This window comes from Copadichromis virginalis, linkage group LG3 (genome assembly GCF_057382275.1).
Source record: "Copadichromis virginalis isolate Kocher_CV1m ecotype Utaka linkage group LG3, C_Virginalis_male_GT1.1, whole genome shotgun sequence".
NCBI classification, from domain to species: Eukaryota; Metazoa; Chordata; class Actinopteri; order Cichliformes; family Cichlidae; genus Copadichromis; species Copadichromis virginalis.
In genome coordinates, this window is record NC_140620.1 from 48,713,585 (window position 1) to 48,737,983 (window position 24,399).

The 24,399-nt window shown below is 42.5% G+C and overlaps 1 protein-coding gene across 1 annotated transcript in view; it reads right to left on the bottom strand.

Annotated features, from left to right (window-relative positions):
• col25a1 (collagen type XXV alpha 1 chain) overlaps positions 1-24,399 on the bottom strand; it is a 157,214-nt gene that overhangs the window by 17,920 nt on the left and 114,895 nt on the right. Inside the window, exons 7-16 of the mRNA XM_085451472.1 lie at positions 24,329-24,388; positions 22,536-22,652; positions 21,409-21,444; positions 15,256-15,282; positions 13,959-14,003; positions 11,952-11,996; positions 11,077-11,103; positions 8,793-8,837; positions 3,256-3,288; positions 1,444-1,479 (exon numbers count right to left, since the gene is read on the bottom strand). Coding sequence (XP_085307598.1) covers positions 1,444-1,479; positions 3,256-3,288; positions 8,793-8,837; positions 11,077-11,103; positions 11,952-11,996; positions 13,959-14,003; positions 15,256-15,282; positions 21,409-21,444; positions 22,536-22,652; positions 24,329-24,388 — 471 coding nt within the window. The remainder of the gene's footprint in view (positions 1-1,443; positions 1,480-3,255; positions 3,289-8,792; positions 8,838-11,076; positions 11,104-11,951; positions 11,997-13,958; positions 14,004-15,255; positions 15,283-21,408; positions 21,445-22,535; positions 22,653-24,328; positions 24,389-24,399) is intronic.

Here is a 24,399-nt window from a genome sequence, read left to right on the forward strand (position 1 = left end):
AAGTGTTCGGGTTTCTGGAAGGAAAAATCGTCTGATACTTTGGGTTAAAGTTGCAAAAGCTGTTTGCGAAAGCTGCCATGGCTTCAAGGTCCTCCGAGTTTGGCAGCGTAGGAAGAGTTGGCGTATTTTTCTATTATCAAGGTCGGGTGATTGTCAAGCTGAGAACGCAGTCATTTGATTCGACTGTGGAAAACTCAAGAGGTCAGGCTCCCCCCCCCAATCCTCCGATGAGAATACTTTGAGACTTTCAAAATAAAAATTTCTGACTTAACGGGAAAACTATGACCACTGGATTTATGGCATATGAAAAGAAATGATTAGCGCCGCTCAAGAATAATGAATCGTAATGGCACTCGGGGGATCAGAGAGGAGGCTGTAAACTGCGATTGCTGCTAATGAAAGCATTATAAAAAATTAAGTCCTTCTTGTTGACAGCTGAATAAATGAGTGCCACCCAATGGTGATGTTAAATGGGAAACAACAACTCAATCTTGTGACATTATTATGTGAAAAAACCCCAATTTTTAAGTGTGTCAGCACAAGCAGGATGTAAAACGAACAATATGATTAAGCATTAAAAGTTAGTTAGGCCACAATTTTACTTGGCGGCAAAGCAGGAAATAAGAGGCACTTGCTAAAAAAAACAACCTTTCTGTCGCCTGGAACTAGTTTGTCCAAACAGATAAAAGAGACTGAGAGTGTAATTTACATGAGGCATTGGTGCAATGTCAGCAGAAGTCTGGTCAAAGGCCGGACAATGGCTCAGTTTTCTTCTTCGGCGTGACTGTTTATTAGTTTCTCAACAAAAGCTGTTTCTTCAGCAACATTCTCCTGGCTGCCATTGTTGCCTCGGAAAGTATGTCAAACACTACAACAAACAACGGCCGGGAACAGAGGTCGTAGCGGCGAATATCGCTTGAACAATAAAACTGAAGCAGCAGAATAGGGTGACCTTGTGGTTGGAGCTAAGGGAAATGCACGCAGAAACATGGAAACAAGAACAAGGAGCCAAAAAAAGAGAAAAATCCAGAAGATTAGTATATCCAGAGGTGTTAGTATGAAACTGGAGACCCTACACTGGCTCTAAACAACAATCAAGCTGAATTAAAGTGAAGTGAAGGGCTGTGATGTACTGAAGGTCAACTTGCATTCTTAATGCCATTTAAACAGTAACGTTCGGCTGAGTTTTGAATGAGCATGTCCATATTTGAGCTTTTCTAATTTGCAAAAGTTTCGATGTGTACAGGCACAATGATGAAAAATAAATAGACTTTCATATACACTCAGGTTTCCTAAAACTATTCACTGGTCGAGTTATATTTTGAGTAAAATATGTCGGCATATTTAAAACCATACTACTATGACTGTTGCATGTAATTATGTACTACTTCCTTTATGCTGTGTATCAAAAAGCCATGAGGTGTAGCAAAGTGTAGTCGTTACCTTTAGTCCACTTCTTCCAGGCTCTCCAGGTTCACCCTGTAATACATGTAAAGAGTTTTCTATTTAACCGGTGTGACCGATTTCAAAATACCACCAACTATCTGTACTTCTGTTCTGCATGTATTAACAGAAAGTCCTTTATAAGTTCTTAATCTTAGTAGTTAGTTTCAATTGGTAACAAAAAAGACCCCTGATCCAAGTACGTATAGCTATCTGAATCTTATTTTCTTTCATGTTGACTACACTTACCTATTCCTGTTCATAGAGTAACACTGTAGCTCATTATTGTGTTATTGCTTTACTAATGGAAGTCCAATTTTTCCTTATTGAATCCAATTAAAATGAATGAAAGTAGCACAGGCTAGCATTCGTCTGGTAAGTAAACTATACTTAAAAAATTTAACAGAATCTCAGTGAGAAGGGCGTTGGTTTAGCTCACTGTGTTGAGCGGGTGCCCACATGCCCTTTGGCTCAGAGCAGCCAACCCGCAGTTTCCCCGTCTCTCTCTCGCCTTTTGCATTCCTGTCAGTTCTTCAATCTGAGAAAATCTAATTTTCTCATTGAAACAAACATAATGTCCCAGAGATGTTCTGTTTGATTTAGCTGAGGTGAGTGTGGGAGCCAGTGAAGTCCTTCATCTTCCAGGAACTGCCTGTGAAATCTCACCACTTGAGGCTGGCATTGTTGTGCACTGGGAGGAACCCGGGACCACCTGCACCAGCACTGGTTCAGAAAATCGAACCAAGGGATTTCTTCCTGATACCTAATGATACCTAGGATACCTAATGAAGGCCAGAGTGTTGTTGGCTAGCCTGCAGAGCTCTGTATGCCTCTCCATTGATATGCTTCCTCAGACCATCACTGATCCACCACTAAACCTGTCATGCTGAACAACGTTTCAGGCACTACAAGAGGACGTCGGGCCTTCAGGCCAGCCTCATGAAGGCTGTTTCTGATTGTTTGGTCAGAGACATTTACACCAGTGGTCTGCTGGAGGTCATTTTGTAGGTCTGGCAGTCCTTATATAGTGCTAATCCTGTTCCTCCTTGTACAAAGGAGGAGATACTGATCCTGATAATGGGTTAAGAACCATTTACAGCCCCATCCTGCTCTCCTAGACTAACTGCCTGTCTCCTGGAATCTCCTCCATGCTCTTGATATGGTGCTGGGAGACACAGCAAACTTTCTGCCAGTGGCACATCACAATGTGCCATCCTGGAGGAACTGGACTATCTGTGTAACGTCTGTAGGGTCCAGGTATCGCCTCACGCTACCAGCAGCGATACAGACACAAAATGCAAAACTAAAACAGTCAGAAAACTGTCAGTGGCCTCTATCTGTAAAACCTGTTTCCTGTTTCGGGGGTTGTCTCGTTGTTCCCCTGTAGTGCACCTGTTGTTAATGTCATTAACACCAAAGCAGCTGAAACTGATTAACAACCCCCTCTGTTACTTAACGGACCAGATCAGTATCTAACAAGTTAAACTCACTTGATGCTTTACTGCTTTTTTTAGCGTAGTTTAGTTAACACTAGCTAATAAACTAGCACTCCAGCCAGTTATGCTAATATATTGAGTTCAGAAGCCAAAAAGCCAAGCTGGTAAAGGCTAAAATGCCAGATGTTAATGCTCCAAAGGATAGTTAACAAACCAAGGAACATCTGTCCTTTTTCTGCTGTCTACAGTCAACCCTATTTAAAAAATACCTGTAGATGCACACACAGTCACAACTTGGACCTTAATGAATTACATTTTTCCATTTAAAAATCTTAAATCAAGGACAAAATGACAGTGGCTTTAGCTTAGCTCTCACCTTGATGCCTGCTGCAGAGGAGCCTGCATCTCCCTAAGAAAGAGTCACAGAAGAAAAGTCAGAAAGACACAAAAGGCAAAACAAAAAGTGACAGAGACTGTTAAAATAGTCGATGGGCTTGTCTGTGAGGAGTCAACATTATTGTGCAATTACATTTACAAAATGCTGACTTATAGAAAAGAAATCCATTTACCGAACAATGCGGAGCATAATTTCACAACTGCTGCATTTGACTGGATAAAACTGGGTGAAAACACAATTTGAAGAGCAGCTTGTTTGCTATTCTAAACAGAGAATGTACCTTTTCACAAAAGCTGGAGACAGCATTTTTATGACTACGGTGCTGGGAATCGTTTCAGTTTTACCCTGCAGCTGGGCAGGGGTGATGACATGCAGGGTGAAATCTAACACTATATACAATAAGAAGAAATCCACAGCAGTATAGGAGGTGAAGGTGTTTAAGGAGGCACACTAACAGGAACCACTGAAAGCTTTGTTCATTGCTTCTCCTTAGATATGGCACGGAACTAGAAGGAGACAGAGCTACTTATATCACATTTTTCCAGCAAAGCTGTCCAGACACCAAGAACCCAGACCCTTTTTTTCTATGCACTGCATCACTACTGCAGTGTACAGTAAAAACAGACATAAAACAAGGGGCCAATAAGCCTAATTACGGGTGGTTGGTGGGAAAAAGGAGTGGGGAGGAGGAGGCTGGGTCTTTAGCTCTGGTGTGGACTCTGTGGTTTCACTACACATACGCCTCGCGCTCAGAAGTTGCTGAAGGAATGCCTCTCGCCCTCAGCTTTTTATGGGAGTCATTATGATGCATAGCACACAAGGCAATGTTTAATTGTGGCTCTTTTTTTTTTGCACACAATAAACTGCGTTACTGTTTACAGCTGGGTTTCGCTGCATACTCAGGGGTGCTTCTATCCCAATCTTAAAAATTCATCATTCCACTTTTTAATATATATAAATGGACATTTTCACAAGTTCTTTTATATTTTATTGGGGTACAAGATCTAAATGGATGAAGTTTTACAGTTCACTACAAAAAATACAGAAAAAAAGCTTTTAAATCATTTTACACAATTAAATAGAAATATTTCTGGCCAAATACTTAGGAGACAACATGGATTTATTTCATCTTAAAACATATATAAATATATATATATACTAAAGAAGGAGACAGGGGCCCATTTTCCTGACTTTCTTGTGTCTTCACACCTGCTGCTTTCGGCAGGGGTAAAGGTGCCACGTTTGTACTTAACTGTTACAATTTTAGCAATAAAAACAACAACAACAAAATTACCTTGTGACGCTCATGATCAGTGGGCTATATGCAAGCATAATTAACCGTTTCCACATAATTAATCACAGCAGGATCGTAATGCGCTCGTACTGCGGAGAAATAAAACGTTACATAATAGATTGTAAAGTTTGGCCGTGTGAAGCAGAGCCCTGAAAACAAGGAGGATGCTGCAAAAGCGATCGAGCCTTCATTCCTCGGCTGCTGAAGCAAGAAGCTCGCTGGTGTGACCGATCTAACACAAGTGACACCGAGCTCTAGAAGCCGAACGAGAGCCCTGACCAAGAGAGAGTTTAATCTCTTCCAAATGTAGGAGTATGAGATGGAAAAAGCGGCGGAGCTGGGAGGTGTGCTGAGGTGTGGCGCAGAGTGCTGACACGTCCCAACTGGGCCAATTACCACGGTGAGGCTACAGCGTTCGATTTAGCCGCAGAGCAGACTAAGATGGAGAGCCGTCACCGCAGCTCCACTTCATTACAGGCACCCAGACCTGTCGCTGCCCGTTGGCATTTAGAGATAATAGCATGAAGGGCGCAAAATGTATGCCTAGTAAATCATGCCATTTTCCAGCTGTTTGCTTGGGGATTGAGATGAGCGCAGAATTAATCGCTGAGCAATGAAGGCATGGCTGAATTGTGACAAATTAATACCACCGCAGTCATCAAAATATGAGTCTTACTCCACATTACAGCCATTAGCAGTGATGACCAAATTCAGCGGGCCCCGGCTAAATATTACCCCCTGTCCCTGAGTTAAGATATATGTGAGGCAATGCAAATTGTGATTGGCTCCCAGGGCAGAGAGGCCTTGCCAGTATTTGAAATGCTGCCAGTTCACAACAGCTTGGACCGGATCTTAGGATTCAAAAATTATACCAACCGCTGTGCCAGACTGGCCAGAGCCAAGCACTCATAGCCTGGAACTTCCCAAAACAAAATCCAAAGTTTGATTTTGTGTATTAAAAAAAGAAAACAACTTTAAAGTATTTTTCAATTTGTGAGGTCCAACTTTTTCAGCAAGAAGAGTCACTGTTAATTTCACACCTACTTAAATACTTAGGCTGAATGCATCAGAAGGAAATGGTTTAGAACTAAAGCTTTTAACTGTGGTAATGATTTGTTTTAAATGAGGCCAAAAATGGACATGCAGGGGCTGTTAGAAACATTTCTCTCTACGCTTAATGATGGCTTACGGACGCAACAGAGCAGGTAATGTGTTATATAAATGTATACTAAACAGTGAGTGAACATAAGTGAGTATAATTACACAGATGCTTTTCTTATGTACAATTAACATACCTATTACCTACTACTTTTCCCCTGCTACATTTAGCTCATGACTTATGATCACGCATGTTTTAGTATGATCATGTTTCCCCCCATATTGCATTTTGCAGTATTATATATTTTTTATAATTCGTATATATGAGGCTAGTCACAGAGATTGGTAACTCCTGGTCACTAGAGAAAAGTGTGCATTCCCTGAAGAACTGCTGAGTAGTTGATGACTGTCCGGTATTTAAATTAAACTCCCACACATGCAGGCCAAAAGAGAAGCTAGTGACCCCCTTACAACCTCCGGTTGCTAGGGAAAAATGTGTATTCCCCAACCAGTTGCCATGTGGTTGCACTAGGTTGCTTTTAGTACTAGAAAAAATTGGTTGCATAGAGGTAAACGGTCCTGTAATGAAAACCTTCTTGCGACTGCCTTGTTTGCACGTATGATGGTCGTGATTGCTCATAACTCGGGCAAACTTTAGCTGCTATGGTAACTTGATTACAAGTTTGACTACAATTTTTACTAGTTTGATTACAGTTTGATTGGAGGCAAACTGGTATCTACTATGAAATGGGTGTCCGAAGCAATCTGCTAACAACCAAGGCAGCCGCAAGGAGATTTTTGGTGGATCACCTCCAGCAACCGATTTTTATCCTGCCACACGTAGAAACCTCCACTTGCCAACCGGTCAGGGATTACCTGGGGTTGCCACTCCCTGACAACTCTAGGTGAGAAAAATATGCATTCCCCAGTCAGCTCCCATGTGGTTGATCTTGGTCGCTGCCAGTCGCTAAATGAAATTGATTGCATAGAGATATGTGGTTCTGTATTGAAGACCTTCTAGCGATTGCTTTGGATGATGCTCTACACCCAGCAACCTATAGCAACTACTCTCCAACATTTTAGTGAATATACTCCTTTCCATGGGGGTTGTCAGCAGCTAGTTGTAGCAAATTATTTATTTACAGCAATGTTTTCAATAAACACCTGGAAAACAAGGTATATTTCTATGGAATTCAATTACATTATCCGCACATGAGCTTATACAAACAAGAAACTAAACTCAAGACTACTTGGAGCTGTTGGAGTCCTCAGCATGTCAGCTTTTTAACCTGCTCTTAAGAGCGAGTGAGCATGTCAGTCAGAGTATATCTGCCCTGTCATTTAGTCTCTTTCACACTTCACAGGTCCCCCACAGTCAAAACAATCTCCCTTTGTATCATGCAAAGCACAGCCAGACTGCTTACACCACCAGTTCTCTCCCCCCCTCTCTCTGCACTCCCCGAGGTCTCTCTGCTCACCATAGCGAAGCTTTCGCTGCTTCACCTTTCACCTCACATTACCACACTTTCCCCGCAGTGCGTGCTGTGTATTGTTAACTTTGGCATCTTCAGCATGGACGACTAAAGATGCCCTCCTTCCCTCCCATGTCCCTCTGTTCTCTGGTTTCATCTTCCTCCCGTGAAGCAACAACACGATCATAAAAGAGAAAGTGATCAGATGCAAAACTCTGATGACAGGGGGCTCCGCTTGGCAACACGTTCCCTTCACTTGCACTGAAAATCAATCAGCCCTCGGTGTGCCTGACATCTGGTAAACTCATCTGGATGTCTATTGGTTCGAATTCCTCTCGCCATATGTTGTGCGCTACGTTAAACAAAACACTCATTTTTACGTCCTGATGCTGACAGTCTGAGATGAGGTAATCCACATCCATCGTAAACATGGCAGAAATCATAATTATTTGTAGTCTGCCTTTCGCTGTGAAACGCATCAGTGTGCACCCGAATGAATGGCAGGTGATCGTCTACAGAAGTCTGAATTCCCGTGGTTATCCGATTCATCTTACTCTTCTTCACTCCTGAAGCAAAAATCCATCATCTTCTCTCCTTTTATTGCACCAAGGTAAACTAGATCAAAGCGGTGCTTGAGCTGCAAAGTTTTATCGCCCTCCTCTTTTCCTTTTTGTTCACTCATTTTCCACAGATGACATCCTGCATCTGTTTCCCTCCAATGGTGTCCTTTCTTGGCTGCCGAGTTTTAAAAACCACAGTGCCCATAAAATGAGAAGTTATCAAAGTTTTTCTGCACCGAACAGCAATAAATTGGCAGTGACATTTTCAGTACATGGCTTCTGGTCTGCTGCCGGTTTATCGGTTACATTTTGTTTTTATACCTAACTCTGTATAAGCACCTCTGGTGTATAATACATCACAGCATTTTGCCCTCAGATACTGCGTTTCAGTTTCTTTGGCAACTCCAAGGAGAATCTTTATTGTTCCCCACTAGTGTGAGAAGCTAAATCAACATTTCCCCCCCCAAAAAAATAGCTCATTTCTATCCATAATTGATTTGTTTCTGAAATGTTTTACAACTTGTGAAGAGTAAAGAGGTCCAAATTTTGCCCAGAGGTCATCCAATACAAATGAGGCTGTGACCTATTTTCATAAATGCTCCTTAAAGAAAATAATAAGAGCGAAGGCAGCATGGCAAGCATAATGTGTTTCTGGATATGATGTCAGTGTGCTAATACAAAGCAAAGAAACTCTTCCCGAAAACAAAAGCTTTTTGGACAGAAACATGAATCTATTAGTTTAGTTCTGAACAATCTGCCCAGCAGAGCTGTCTTGAAGATAAATGGTACCAAATTAATGCAGAAACCATCCAACCAGAAAATGTAGCATCAGCGTAGCATAGCAATTAAGTCCACATTAAATACAAAGGACACATCAAGTGCCAGGATGACTGCTTATGTGCAGCCTTGACTACAGTACAACTGATGACCCTTGACCCCAGCTGTTTCTACTGAACATTACAGTTCTCCTCAGAAGGCTGACGTTAACTTTTTTTTACTGTTTTCTGGCCACCGACAGCCTCTCTGTTGGTTCCCTGTGCAGCGTCCAAGACATAAACAAAAGAGAACAAAAACTCAGAGGATTTCACATACCTTCTCTCCCGGTTCACCTTTCGGTCCGTCCTCACCCAAATCACCCTGCAATGACATCACAGAAACCTGTTCAGTCTCTTGGACGCAGGAATGAGTCAGTGCTGACAGTACATGACATGAAACATGATTGCTTTAACAAGCTTAGCACACAGTAGGACAAGCTTCTTCTTCTTCTGTGATTGCACTGGAGCAAAGCTGCTGCTTTATCTTCACTTTGATCACTTAGCCGTCAAATGAAGTTCAAATATAAATGTAATATTTAGGTGATGCCCTGTTACGAAGCTCCTAAGCTCACTGCATTGAGAGCTGTGATAAACTTCACTTCTTAACTCCCAACTTTTGCAATATTTGCTGTACGGCCGGGATCATAGCTCGTCCCATCCACGATATGACTCGGTGGAAGCCATTTGACTGGTAGTTTTCTTTATAAGGAGAATGTCTCGTTGTTGGAATAACCTTCAAATGAGTAAGTCTGGTGAGCCAGCTTTTTTTCTACACCCCCAAGAGGCTGTCATGTCTCAAATGCACACTCTACGCGCATTCCCAGGCTCTCAGTTGTACTTTGTTTTTCCTGTTAAATAGCAACAGTTAGCATACGATACCAAGCTGGTAAATCTATCTGCTCAGCATCAGCATGTCAGCACGCTGGTTAGAACTTAACTCAAAGCACACAGACTCACAGACTCTGTAAAATGTTGCTACACTCTTGTTTTATCAGTGGATTTCGTATCACAGCACGGCTATAAATCCCGACTGTGTAAATGTAGTGAAACATGACATGTTTCATCAAATGAAATTAAATGGGGAAACACAATGATTTGCAATCATGAGTGTCTTTGTAAGTTATCCCTGTTGTGATGTCAAAATATATACATATATTTAAAAAAAACTGCAACAAGCTTTCTACTTTCCCTTTTTATCTGTTAGAAGCCTTTTTTCTTTTTTAATTAGCTTGCTGACTAATTAATGAGGAAAAAAACAAGTGTTTAATGTTAACATGTCTGACTCCTCTGAAAATAAAACCTCAGAGTACTTTGAGCCAAGCTGCCTGGCAGGGAAAAGGTGATTTCACTTTTAATAAATCCCCATGATTTTATATTAAGATTAGACCGCGAATCAAACAACGCCTTGCAGTTCCAAGGATATGAAATCAAAGGGTGTCTCATTGTGTTACGCTATTAAAAAAAAAAAAAAGAACTTCAAGAAAACGAGATTATTTTAACAGCTTCAATGTTTCAAACTGCTGTTTATTTTTCCATTTAGGAATTTATCATAAGTTGCATCGACAAAGCCAAAAAGTGCAGTTTTTGCTAGCAGCGCTGGCCTGCCACATGGCATCTCTTCCAAACCCGAAGGTCAGGACCCCAATTAGTGCTCTGACAAGTCTCAGGATGATTATATGACTGGAAATGATAAAAAAAATTAAATCTGCAGAACAAATTGTTTATTTTGTCAGAATTTTCTTAATTAACTGGACGTGGTTTCCTCTTTACCCTCCTGCAACCTGATGAAATGATCTGAAAAAGATGCATCCCTCTTCTGGAAAACTGGTCACGATGTTTAAGACGTGGAAATTGTGGCAAAGCCAAGCGGCCAGGAGTCGACAAAGCACAGAACCAGGTTCATACTAACACGAACTGACACACTGGACGCTCGTGTTCTTTTTCAATCCATTGTGCTAAAAAAATATTTTCACTTTGACCTTTTTTTGTGCATCGCGGTAAAGGATACACACGATGCTGTGAACTGGGATTGCTAGGAGATGCTGTCACATCTTTACAGCAAGCCAGGTGTGTTAGCGACAGAGACACTGTCTCTGATTCAGCTCAGAACTGATCCAGCTGACAACGACTGCCCGAGGGCCAGTTTTGTGGTCGATGAAGCACACACGATAAGTCATCACTTAACTCTCCAGCCCGCTGCACTGTCATCCCGGTCAGTGTTTCACACCTCCCACCCCGCTGCCGTCCAACAACAGCAAATAAGGGCACCATTACAATTACAGAACAGAGGGAATAAAGCTGCCGTTCCTCTGTGGGGCTGTTTTATGGATCTGTTCTTAGGTTTACTTCACGGCCTGGAGTCGGTGAAGCTGGGTGCAGTTTTTGTGACTCACTAAATCACTGACTCACTGGTGGCTAAGTTACAGAAGGGAGGCAACTTCAAAAAAAAAAAAAAAAAACTAGCTGGAGCTGGGAGATGTAAAGGCAAAGCTGCAGTCGTGGTGATGAGATAACAGACTGACGCTAGCAATAATGTCCGAAGATCCAAATTAGCGCCTTACCTTTTCACCTCGTTCTCCCATTTCACCCTGTTAGGAAGGAAAGCAGAGCAGCAGAGATAGAAAAAATGAGGGTTTGGGGGGGTTATTGCACACACTCAGGGTCAGATCGTATCTGGGGTTAAATTCATATTTGATTATAAATGTTATGACTGCTTTTTTTCCCCAGACAGACCCTGACATGAACTTTTTTGTTTTTTAAATTTAAAATCGTCCTTGCATTATCATTGCAACATATTTTTATACCATGCATTAAAGTCTTCATGGAGGATATATATTTTCTGTTACATCAAAGACGAATACATGTATATGCATGTTTTTCAAAACCATGAAAAAGAAATCACAAAGGGACAAAACGGCTGATGGTCAAAAGGTAAGATGAAAAATGACTGAAAGGGGGAGATGCTTCTGTGAGAGGATAAGGAAAGTATTGCAAATGACTTTAACCCTCTGGAGTCAAGGGACATCTCCAAATCACATGACTGAATTAAGATGACCCTGCAGCAAGACGCAGCCTCACGGAGTCTCTGTTTCAGTTTGTATTAAAAGTGTGAACTATATACTAACAGTGCAGTTACATGGAAGGTTTCTGATGTGATAATGATATTGTTAAGCTATGTAAAATAATCCATATAACAGCAAAAGTGTTCACATTGAGTCTTATATTTTAGATCATCTCAACAGATATTTGGGATTCAGGATTTTGTTTTAGTTTGATATTGCAAAGTTTGCTGGCAATGGTTGCTGCTGCTCTCACAAAGTGCAGGGTGGGATAACATGACTTTGACCTCAGAGGGTTAACCCAAAAAAAGGGGGAAAAAAGCGACTGCTATGACTTCACAAGAATATGAGCACACAGAATATGTGTGCACCCCGACCTTGGCTCCTGGAACACCGTCCAGTCCTGGGATGCCAACATCCCCCTACGGACAGCACAAGATACACACAGTGACTGACTCAGTGTGCTGCGTAAGCAGTTCGACTAAAGATTCAAGGTCAGGAGATATGACCCCTACACTCCCCACCCCACAAAAAGCAAACAAAACAAAAGAAAATGCATATTTTTCTTCTTAAAATTGAGATAACAATTGACTCAGACACAAGAGTGAGTGTATGGTGCAAAGGGCTTTTTCAGGATAGTTGGTAATGCAGCACGAGACAGGTGAGATACAGCTACACTGACAGAACTGCTGTAAGGAGCGTAAATGTACAGCTACAGCACTATGAATTCTATAACATTCCCCAAACGTTCACATGTATCAAATATTGAAACCACAAAGTGAATGTGAAAGACGAGAGGATAAACAAGCTGATTAAAAGCTTAATTATCTGGTTTGGTTCTGTGTATGTGCAGAAGAAGAAAAGCCAAGCCCGTCTGACGGATGCCAGTTTGCCGTTAGCCTCGATCCCTTGTCTCCGCGGCTCCCTAGCTGAAAAACCAACCTCTGTCCATCTGCTGCCAGAAACAATTAACCTCCTGACCTTTGCAAACATACCACGTCATTACCCTTTCAGAGGAGCAGTAGCTATTCCTCAGCCCAGACAGACAGCTTTAACCAGATGAAGCTGATTAATGTAGCCAGAGTGGAAAAATAACGCAGTGCATTACTTGGATTAAAATACATGTCACCAGGCAGCTCGGTACTGGCCATATTCGAAGGAAAACTGTGTTACTGGATGTCATTTTTCAATATCTTAATGCTATTTTCACTGTTCCCCAAAATGCTTCATGCTCATGGGAAACTCGGCGTGTCTGATCCGCGCTGGGCGTGTCCCTGCAGCTACACACTCGTGGTGATGTTCGTCATAAACGCCGAAGCCTCAGATCAATCGTCAGCCGCATATGGAAGTCATTGACATAATAATGACACCCTATTGACATAATGATGATAGAGTCTGTTAGGAACTCCAAAGGTTGGCTTGATAAGGTGGCATTAGTGATTCTGCTGGGATATCCATGTCAAATCAATACCGTGTCTGTGCGAGTGGACCCGCCACTGCCGCCTGAGCACCTTTAACTGCTTTTGAGTCAAACTTTCTGCAAGAGTGAGACTTACATACCATAACAGGTTCTGCTTTATAACTGCACTGCACAGCATTGGAGATCTATTTCATGGCTGCTACAAAACCTCACTCCTTTCATTTTGGAAACAGAATTAAGCTTTCAGCCTCCACTGTAGCCAGAGTTAGCATGGATTTTACTTTAAAATGAAACTTCTTCACTCTGGTTCCTATTACAGCCATACGTGCCTCTCCTTTCTTTATAAGTGCATGTTTCAGATTAGAGCGATGCAACCCTCAAACTGCCTCTCCATTCATTCTCTTCACTTATACCATCGTTTGTTCTGGAATAAATATGCTTTTCCATCTCTTTTTTCTCCTTCCCTCCACCCATTGTGAAACACCTGCACTGCGTCTTCTTTATCCGCTCCGAGAATGAATAGCAGACATGAGCCGAGTGTGTGAACAGATTCAGAGGCAGCCAGAACGGTACTTTGTGGTTAAGGCTTGAAGAAGAAGCCCACGGGTTTTCTCCCAAACCGAAATAGTGGTTTGAAACTGTCAGAACTTTTTTTTTCTTATATAAAAAACTAAAACACATGGGGAGAAAGATTAACGAAAGATTAATGCTCAAGTGAGCCTTTTCATGATAAAATACTATCAGGTATGCAGATGGATGTTGGTTCTCTGAACTTTGTGTGCATATTTTTATTTTAGGGACACATAAAAAGTCTTGAGGGACAATAATGCTGCCTAGTAGTGGTGTTTTTTTCCTCTTGGAAAAGTACATTCACTAATAAAAACAACAGCAAGTCAGCAAGAACTAGTTAAAAGCCCAGAAGTGTAGAGCTTTACAAGAATTCAGTGTAAATGAGTTTGCTCACCTTCAGTCCATCAACACCGGGGATGCCAGGAGGCCCGAGTGAACCCTGGGAAATAAAAGCAAAGTTTGTTGGGTTTTTTGCATCATTACATTCGACCATCTCGCTGCTCGTACCGTCACGGCCGGCTCAACGGTTGTAAATAAACACCGGCGGCGTATCCGTTCTGTCTGCCGCTGATCAGGGCGTGCTCTGATGTTACTGCGCCAGACCAGCATAAATACTGCATGTCATATTTCATCATCTGCTCTGTTATGGACAATACAGCCAGAAGGCAAGACTGAGAACACTCCTGCTGCACTTCAAACTGAAAATGTACTGCCCTGTGAAATAAAGAAATGTTTCGCACAGCAGATGTACTCGAGATTTTACCGCATCTACTGCGTCAGCTTAGTAAAAGTTGGTTTAGACTCTGAGGGCCAAGCGTGTTTTAATGAACGCCCGCTCTCTGTTCTTCGCGGTTTGCTTATGTTGGCTTTTTGCACCGCTTTCATAATAAAAGCTATTTATAGAGTTCCCGGTCGCATTTAAAGATGTATCAGAGATGCTTGAGAGATGTGAGATACAGTCGCAGGAAAGCATCGTGTCGAGGGTTGAAAACCGTTCACGCTGGACTTTTTCGTCATGCGGTGGCACTGAATCAGTCACCGAGCTGATGAAACTTGAATAACCCTCGACGCGGCCCCTCTACTAAACACAGCGCTCCACTAGCAGCAGATCTAATTGAGTAGCCTCCGGGCCTGGCTTATGAGTCATTAACACTGTGGTGTGTCATCATTGACCCCTCCGCACACACACACTCCCTCTCCCACGCCGACGGGAGGCCTTGCCGACAGATGACAGTGCAGACAGGAAGTGTCTGATTGGGTTACACTGAACAAACACTGGCAGCTACCTGATGGCTGGATATAGCTTACATCTGTTCCTCACATCAGCGCCACCAGGGACCCGCAGCCTGTATCACAGCACTTAGCTCCAGGTTCTCTGTTCTCCATCTCTCTCCTTCTCTGTCACCCTTTTTTCCCCACTTCTCCTGTTTATTCACCATGACTGCGCAGTGTCTGTCGCTAATATGCAGGTAAACATACTCATCAAACAACACGTTTACAACCGTTTGTGCAACGAGAGCTGCTGTGAAATGAAAAACAGTTTGGTTTAGATCAGAATTCAACAGAGGGACAAAAAAAAAAGTTTCCTTTGTACTTTTATGTCACAACCAAGTCAGCGAATCTCATTTAGTTTTCTTTAAGAAAAGCAAGAAATGCCAGCAAGAAGAAAGAAATGATTTTCTGTAACTTACCTTCGATCCTTGCGGCCCCTCAGGTCCCTATAAATGAAAAGAGAGACGGAGAGAGATTGAGTGCAGGAGAAACGCAGCAAAAATAGTTCATGTGAGATGAAATAATACAATTACCAGAGCCAACATGGTCAGAGCAGAGAGACTGGCAGAGCTTGTGGTAGGATTTCATGCAGCGCGCACACACCCTTCAGGAAGAACCCGAATCACAATCAATCCCTTGTTTTATTCTCCAGCAAAGAATGAAAATCCGCTCACTCCCTGCCTTCTTTTCGCTGAAGTGACCCATAAACAGGAATCTTTAATAAGCTCATGAATAACAAAAGCTTTTATGGTTTTATCTTTTATGTTGATCTGTCTTTACTCGTTTTAGTGACTGTAAAAACTTGTCTCGTTTGGCCGCGCTACATTCCGAGTCTACGGTCCAACACATAGAGAGGTTCATTACCTAAATGGGCCAATATCTGGAAAGCTTTGCAAAGCTAACAAGTTAGCCAACGGGGGGGGGGGAAAGGCGCCTCATCTCTAAGGCAGATTTAAATCATGGATCGATGTGTCTGGGAGGACAGTTTCTATTTACAACCTGCTGTTTACTGCAGTGAAACTGGAGGCCGCGTTGGGCTGTCGGCCTCCTCCGCTGGAAGCTGCCTAAAACAACACGACCGCATCGTGAAGAAACTGGGAAGCCTGGGTGAAAGTTAGCTCCTTCCTTGTTTCTCAAAGACTTTTGAGCTATCGCACCAGCGCGGCAGTTCATCAACACCTTTACGCCTGGCTGTTATGACACCTCACGTTGGCCGGCTTCTTTCACACTTTCGGCCATTTGGCTCGTCGCTCGCAGCTGAGTCAAGGCCAGGCGGACCTTGTGCCCCGCAGGCTCTCTACAGCAGCAACTTTTCCTCGCTTTGCTCACGTCGATGTATAACTGGCAAAGCTCAAGATACGGTCCCCTGATGTGTGTAAAACGTTTGTGTGAGAGTGTTAAAAAGAAGCCAACGAGGACACGTTCGGGTTGAAAAGTTAAGACTGTCAGTGCAAATTTGCCTGAAGAAGAAGCCCGGTTTGATGTCGGCCTACTTGTGACTTCATGGCGATTAAATTCTGCGAATAAGCTGATTGTTGGATCGGTTTTAGTATTTGTTGTTAAAACGGGCTATCACCAAGTAACTGTACCTCGAAACTTCCCTCTCCCAATTTCCATTTTTCCCCAAAATTGGCCCGTTAAAATCCCTGTAGCAACAAGTTCTCACATTTTCAGAAATGGCCCACACAGTTGCAGCTCATTTATGGTGCATTCCTTGTGCACTTACAGCAAAAACCTCAATGAACAACTTTCATTATCCTAGCCAACCAAGAAAAAGGTTTTCCTCCCATTTGCCTTTAAAAGCCTTTGTTAGCTGTCCTCAGTAGGGTTTAGTAAACATCTTTATGACCCACTAGGTATGTGAGAGCATGTGCTGCTCGCCTGAGTGCTAATTAGCTTGGCTACATCTGAGAACACTCAGAAGCTACTGCTGAAAAGGAGTTTTTTTGTTTGTTTTTTTAAAGAAAGTCAAGAGCGCTTAAGGAAGTCTTGGCTCTTTGGTTCTCAACCCTGGATCCTGACTTTGGTGAAAAATGAAAAGGGAAGAACAATCCAAAGATCTTTGTGAAAAAGGATTATTATTCCATCTGAAAGTGTTCATCACGATAGCAGATGTTCAGCATGTAGCGGCTTAGCTGCCTCATTTAGCATTCATAAAGGAAAGAAATTCCACAAATGTGCAATATCAACAGGCTGCCTATTGAAGTCGAGCATCCGAGCACAAATACAATGCGCTGAATGTTTGGTACTTTCATTCATGATTCGGACGTTGCGAACAATGAAGCCATTCCCAGGTCAATTCCCACACTCAATCAGCAGCACTTGAACCTTTGAAAGTTGAAGGACTTCCAGAATGTGTGGCATTCACATAAAAAATATTCGTCTGATCATAGAACAGAAAGGCTCCACATTCAAGCTTGTTCCGTTCAAGGCTTTTGTGTCAGTTATACTGTGAGTTTTCAACTATTATAAACTATTTAAACTTTTAAACAAATGTATTTTTTTCTCTTTTTTGCCTTAAGTTGTAGCTATATGTGCTTATTGCGGAGGCGTGCTTTATTCAAACTGTTCACATAACATTTTCTAAGAGTTTTCAATCACTCTTTATTGCTCCTGCCACTATAAACAAAAGCACTGTAGAAAGCACTGTAGCCTGGTAAAGCAATAATGCAGAATGGCTTAAGTTAAACCATTCAAACCTTCACCTGTCATGGCTGCGCTGAGATTAGGCTGTTTTAAAAGACATCTGATAGCAGACTGCTTTCTAAACTACAGTATGGATGTGGCCTTAGCTATCAGTGGGGATGTGAAGGCCACTTCTTTGTCTATTTAGAGGATCTAGGCTCAGATAACACTGGATGTATTGCCCAAACATGGCCCGTATTAACAGTTGTGTATAGGTCTCTTTTGGCCTGTACTGATAATGTTGATTCATGGTGAGAATGGCTGCTTCAGCTCAGCCACAGGCGGACACAATAGAGGGGCCAGATGTCAGATGTGCTGTGACATTTGGGCCACATTTGGTGCACTCATGTCAAAAGTAGCTCGTAACTTCAGGGCCACGTCTGACCCCACAGTATACTTGGAGTGGGCAGATGCTCACTGACATTCAGGTGATTTTAGATTATATACATATATTACAGATGTCACATTTTCATGCTGGCTCTGATCTGTAATATCTCCACAACAATTACACGCCTTGCAGTATGGATGAGTTTTGTAAGCCACACGTGTAGCTTACAGAAGATTCACAGGATTTGATTAAAATGTCCGTTATTTTCATGAAACATCTGCACTTTGATTTAAAGTTATATGCTTTACGTGGTAGTCGGGTCAAAGAGAAGAAAAGAGAGGCTTTGTAATGGATTTTGTTACTAGCTACATTCCAGCTGTAGTCCCCGCAGGTAAATGTGATCCAGTGACCTCAGCATTTTAAACATTCTGGCTATGGTCCTGTCTGCGGGCTCATTTATCAATCCATCCATCCATTTCCTTAACTACTTAACCATACAGGGTGGGGCCTATCCCCAGCTGCCACTGGGCGAGAGGCAGGGTACACATGGAGAAGTTGCCAGTACATCACAGGGCTAACAGGGAGAGACAAACAGCCATTCACATCCTCACCTATGGCCAATTTAGAATCTGTAATTAACCTCACGTACATGACTTTGCACCGTGGGACGAAACCGCATGCCAGACAAAACCCCTGAGTGTAGGTGTGCTTTGTTTTAACAACATAATAAGACCCAAGGCTGTAAAAATAGGAATTTGCCTTTAAGAACAAACAGATTTGTTCCACTAAAATGGTTTTGTCCACATTTCCCACAACATTGTTTGATTTCCCCGACCATGTCATAAGCTATTCGCTCACATCTTTGCTCCTCATGTTTGGCTTTACAGCAAAGGAAAACTCAGTCAAGGTCAATAAAATATCAGAGGTATGTCTTCATTGAACAGGCTTTTGAGGAGCGAATGTGTCCCTACATTCATGCCTGTGGAGTTTTTTTTCATTGATTGTCCAAGGTGAGCTACTGGTGCATTGTGGGTAGCTTTGGAATGAATAGGATGCAAAAGGGGATCAGTGAAAGTCTGCTGCATAATTGGAAATTACACCAAAAAGCAGATGGAAGAGGCTTCTCTCAGCTTTGGATGGAACATATTTGGACTTTTTGTTCTGAACAAGCTGAGCTCCAGATGAATGCTGAGTGTGGGGCTGCAAGCCACCTTTGGAGAGCTGAAGACCCCCTTAATTTACCACAGAGAGACCTCGTGGCGCTGATGATTTTGAACTTAGTCCTGAAAATATTTCCTTTTCTTCTTCTTCTTGTTCTTCTTCTTTCCACCTCCCCCCCCCCCCACCTCCTCCTTGTTTCTCCACAAGAGCTTAATCCTTCTAACCAGCACCACATGTCCTGGAAGGCTGCTGGAAAACTCTGGAATCTACTTTTGCCCCTTTAACAATAGCATCTACATTAAAAAAAAAACTCCGAGCTGTGTCAAGTGGGCGCTAGCGCCGAGAGCGCTGCAAAAGAAGCAAAAGTCGGTCGAGCGGTGACCTCAGAATCCCTGCCTCCGGCTCACTTGTGGAGATCAAGATGTGCCAATCACAGATTATTCTTTCAGCTGGCTGCACAAAGTGGAGACTTGTTGCTTATGCATCTAATTCATATTGATTTGCACAGGCCAACCAAGGGCGGGGACTGGCGGGATTTTTTTTTTCTTCTCTTAGATGGGAAAATGTCTTTTTATTTCTTCTCCAGAGGTTTATCAGCTACAGAAACTCTTCTCTTTAATCCAGTATCTTATCTTTGCTCTTTTTTACCAGGGAGCAGCAAACATTCTGTCGTTGCATGAAATCACAGGCCGCAAACGCAGTAACTGTGCTGTCACATGTTTTTACAACTGCTGGGACATGCTCATCTCACGCTGCTTTATAGGGCGATGACTTTACTCCTTGTTAAAAGTACATTAGTGTCACGCTGTGTATATACTTGTGAAAGAGGATGCTTCATTTCAGCAGTTACAGTAAGCAGTCCTTAATTCACGTTCAGACGGGTTGAGAGTCTCTGTTCATTGGTCATCGGAGGTTGTGCAAACACTAGGCTTATGTGAGCGCACCTGGGAACATCCATCGCAAAGTGTAAATTCATCACAGAGTGGATTTTCAAACCGAACATTGCTGCTTACACAGCTACCCGCCCAAAGTGGGATAAAACACGAAGCCAACAAAAGCAACAGTAACTTAAAAAGCAGAAAGAGGGAGGGAACTTTACTTTAGAGGATCGCCCATTAAGTCGTCTAAGATTGATTAGCACCTTTGGATCCTTTACCCAATGCGTCTTTTTCGCTCTAGCCTCAATTATTTCCTCTGTCCATTTCTCCCCAGCCCACCAAATTTTTCCACAGGGGAAAAGGTCAAGGGGAGCTGGAGTCAGAGATGAAAGCACTTGATAATACCTCTTCTGTCAGCTTCACTTCCCTTCACTCCCCGCATCCACTGATGTGACATCGAGTGTTTTTTGTATCACGTTTTCCATCCTTGCTCTCCCTGGAATTTGGTTTGACCTATTCGTTGTAGCTTTTATGAGGAAACTTTAATCAAGTGCTTTATTTGCTGAACACCGCAAGTGGTATCCAGTTGCCATCAACTGGAGCAGCGACTCGTCCATGCGGTACCAAGGGTTTGTGAGGGAAAACAAACTTTTTCTTAACAAGTTAGCATAAAACGTGTCATTCGCTGTCATATCGATGAACCATCTCACAAATATCTCACGAAAAATATATACACTGCCAGTCAAATGGTGCCATTAGAACAACAGAGCCCGCTTTGAGAAGTCCTACATATGAAACATATTTGGCTCTGATTAAACCAAACTTGCTACATAATTTCTTCTTTTTTTTTTCATAGTTTTGATGTTTTCAGTAGAAATTGACACAAAAAAAGGCTTTTCCAGCCTTTTGAGTACAACGGATAAAAAAACATAAAATGAAAACTTAAGTTTATAATTAAATAAATACATAAAATACAGTCCAAAGCTTGAGAACCTTTGGAAAATTACCTTGGCATTGACAGTTCTGCACATAATATCATAAATAAGACACTAATTCAACTTGGGGTCTGGCTTAAATGGAAAACCAGAGAAAAGAGTCTCCATCCATTTAGATAATTCCAGGAAGGAAATATACACACAGGACTCCCCTGTACACTCCGACTTCTGCATGCATTTAACTCAGAATGTCTATAACATGTCAATTAGTGAGCATTAAAGCATTTTTCAGGCCAATTTCCTCACATTTGGAGAGGCCAGAGCTGGCAGTCCTGCTCCATTTGCAATCTTCACGCTAAGCTAAGTGACTGCTAGCAATAATTTCATATTTATGAAAAGTCACGCAAGCGATCATTCTTTTCATCTAAGTCTTAATATGTCCATTTCTCAAAATGTCAAACTACCCAGAAAAACCCTGGACTCGTATCGCCTACATTTTGTTAAACAATTCTGCAAGGCTACGTTGTTAATTAGCGTGTCAGGGCAGCCACAGAAGGGGATGTTCGAAACAAAGTTTGGACTCACCAGGGGTCCCGTTTCCCCAGGCTGTCCTGGATCACCCTGTAAGAAACATAAAATCGTTAATGGAAGCAGAGCGTGTTATAATCTTACCTAAAACAAGTCTTGCATTTAAAATGCTGCTTTTCTCCACATTATGTTCAAATTCCTTCTATTATAGTATCAAATAGCCAATATATGGTGCATAGCAGCCAGGCTGAAAGAGGAGCTTGCCATTGTGCCCATACACCAAGTAGGCTGAGAGGCACTTATCCAGCTGTGCCACCTGCACCCTGCACTGTATGTTTCCAGAAACCTTGTTCTTGTTTCGACTTTTGGTTCATGTCTATCGCACCGATGTTCCAACAGTTCGTGGTGTAGCAGAGAACTGTAGGAACATGCCAAAGCGATGTTTGTACATATTTGATTGGTACGTCTTTGCGGGACAATTTTTGCGACGCTCCTCCTGAGCTATTCATGAAAGGAGACCTAAATCACAAGAGCAATAAAGCGGCCTCGCAAAAGAAAACCAATTTCTTGGGAAAACGCAACAACTACTGCCACTGGAAGAATTGCAAATCATCTTTGGAAAGACTTGGAAAGAACCAGATAAACAACACTTAATATTTTCGCACTCCTACTGTGATCTCTGCCAAGACAATAAAGATCTGGATCCCTCAGAAGGTTTTATAGCTCAACATAATTGACAGGCCTTTTCTGTTTCTTCTTTCTCTCACAGGCAAAGTTCACATAAATTAGCGTGATGCCAATGACAGGCTTAAGAACATGGAAAATGTTACGTGGTAATGAAAAACAACCACGTGACTGTAAATCTATACAGTAAAACCTTCTCCTGGGAGCCTATTCATGTTTAGTTATATAGACGTGAGGGCGATGAATTGTAATGTAGCTTGTCTAGTATTTATTAGAAAGGTTTTCGTTGGAATAAACCCTCCCAGCAACAAGTCAAAATCATACTGAATAGAAGCACAAACAGAGCTGAACTTGTTTAAAACTTACTGGAAATGACAGAGTATTTATTACAGGATACGCTGACAGAATTTTGCTGATCCAAACAAATTTTAATGATACATAGAGTAGAAAAAAAACTAGTATCAAACGTTCTCAGATGCCAAGCAACAATCAGTACTCACCGGTAGACCAGGCACACCTCTGGGCCCATCCTTGCCAGTGTCTCCTGGAGGCCCCCTCGGTCCAGGAGGGCCCGGTGGCCCCGGGGGCCCGGGTGGCCCTGCTTGCCCCTGATCTCCCTGTGTGGCGAAATAACACATTAAAGAATCATTATGGTGTGTTATTTTTGGACTGCTGAGACTGGAGCCACTACAGTGAAATGATAATTAAGAGAGAGTCGTGGAATGTTCTTGTGGGTGGCGATGGGCTGCCTCCATTTATAACATGACGAATGAGCTTTTTGGAGCTAGCATAAAACTTAAGTTAGGAGGAGCTGCAACGTAATGATTTGTAGCTGAAATATTAATCCTTTAAAATGCATGCAATCCTACAGGGCCATAATGAGTTGAGTAAGGACGGTGCTTTAGGTAACGACTCCAAAAAAACAAAGAAGTCCCATTTGAAGTTGACAAGTATAGAGCTACAATAATCAGGGGAAATATACTGAAAATGTGTGGTCCATTATGATACTGCATTATAAGAAATTCTATGAAAATATTCTGCAACCTAAGTTGCAGGGAAAAACCTTTGAGTGGTTCCAGGACATTAATTCATTTTACCTTAATAAAAGCTTTTTTTAAAATGAAGTTTCCATATTTTCCTTTAACAATAACAGAAGGAGCGTGAGTGCTTATGACAGATCTGTCTGAAGGCTTGCATGCAAAGTGGCCAAAGAGAAGTGATTTGGTGAGACTTGGCACGGTGGACAGAGAGAGTGAGGACACACCCACTACCTTAATGAGCCGTCGCTTTATGAGCTGCTGGTCAGCGGAAAGAAAGCCATGATTGATCTTAGGGAAGACCATCTGAGCAGGTGTGTGAGGTCAAGAGGTCGTAGGTCAGAGGTGAGAGAAGGTTGAAGAAGGATGAAGTCCCAGAGGAGGAAGAAGAAGGAGGAGGAGGAAGGCAAATGCAAAAAGAAACAGATTCTGTTAGAAAGGCCTGTGTTCATGAACTCCGGTCCAGCACCTTCACAGATGGGGTGGTGGGAGAAATCCACACTTTTCCAGCACCGAGGTGGTTTGCTGAGGAAGTCTGGGCTTATTTTTTGGAGCCAGGGCCCATAATTATCACCTCTGGGGTGCGAGCGCGCCACAGCGAGTTCGCAGTCCCCTGGAAAAATGGGAATCACTCCTCCACTGTGAAAGTGCCGTCATCATCATCGTCGTGCCTGCTGCTATGTCAGACCCTGAGAGCTGCGCACACTGAAACCAGCGAGGTCAAACCTTTGAGTTGAGGTTCATTTCTAATCTTTTTCCAGCACATGTCTGATTCTGCTTGTGTCCATTGGTATTTGGCAGTGAAACAATCCCCAAGGCCGTGCTAGAGGATCGAAGGATTTGTGGTGAACCATGAACTTGAGCTTTAAGAAAAAAAATGCCACTTTGCTTCATCACTGAGTATTCCTCTGGGAGTTCCTTCAATTCATTTTAGCATCAATGGACACAAGCCAAACCATCTCTGTGTTCAGGATGTTGCCTGTTTAGTCACCTGCATATTACCAGGTTGTAACAGGCCAACGCATTCACTTGACCTGCCTAGCATGTCGACTGGAGAACAAACCTCTTGAGCGAAAAGACTAGTAGCAGAAGTGTTGAGAAGAGGCTAATGGTTGACCTGCTGTGATTAATTAGATTGCACTTTTCCTGCGTGCACTCCATCATCACTCCTTGAGAAAGGCAGCCAACAATTTACTTCCAGTGTGTGCTGCAGAGGGGTCGGACTGAGCAGCGAGGCAGCAGCACCACCGACAAACCTTGACAGTCAGGATCTGATTGCTGTGCAAAGCAGCCAGCGTAGGGAGACCAGGCAATCCCTGAAGGGACA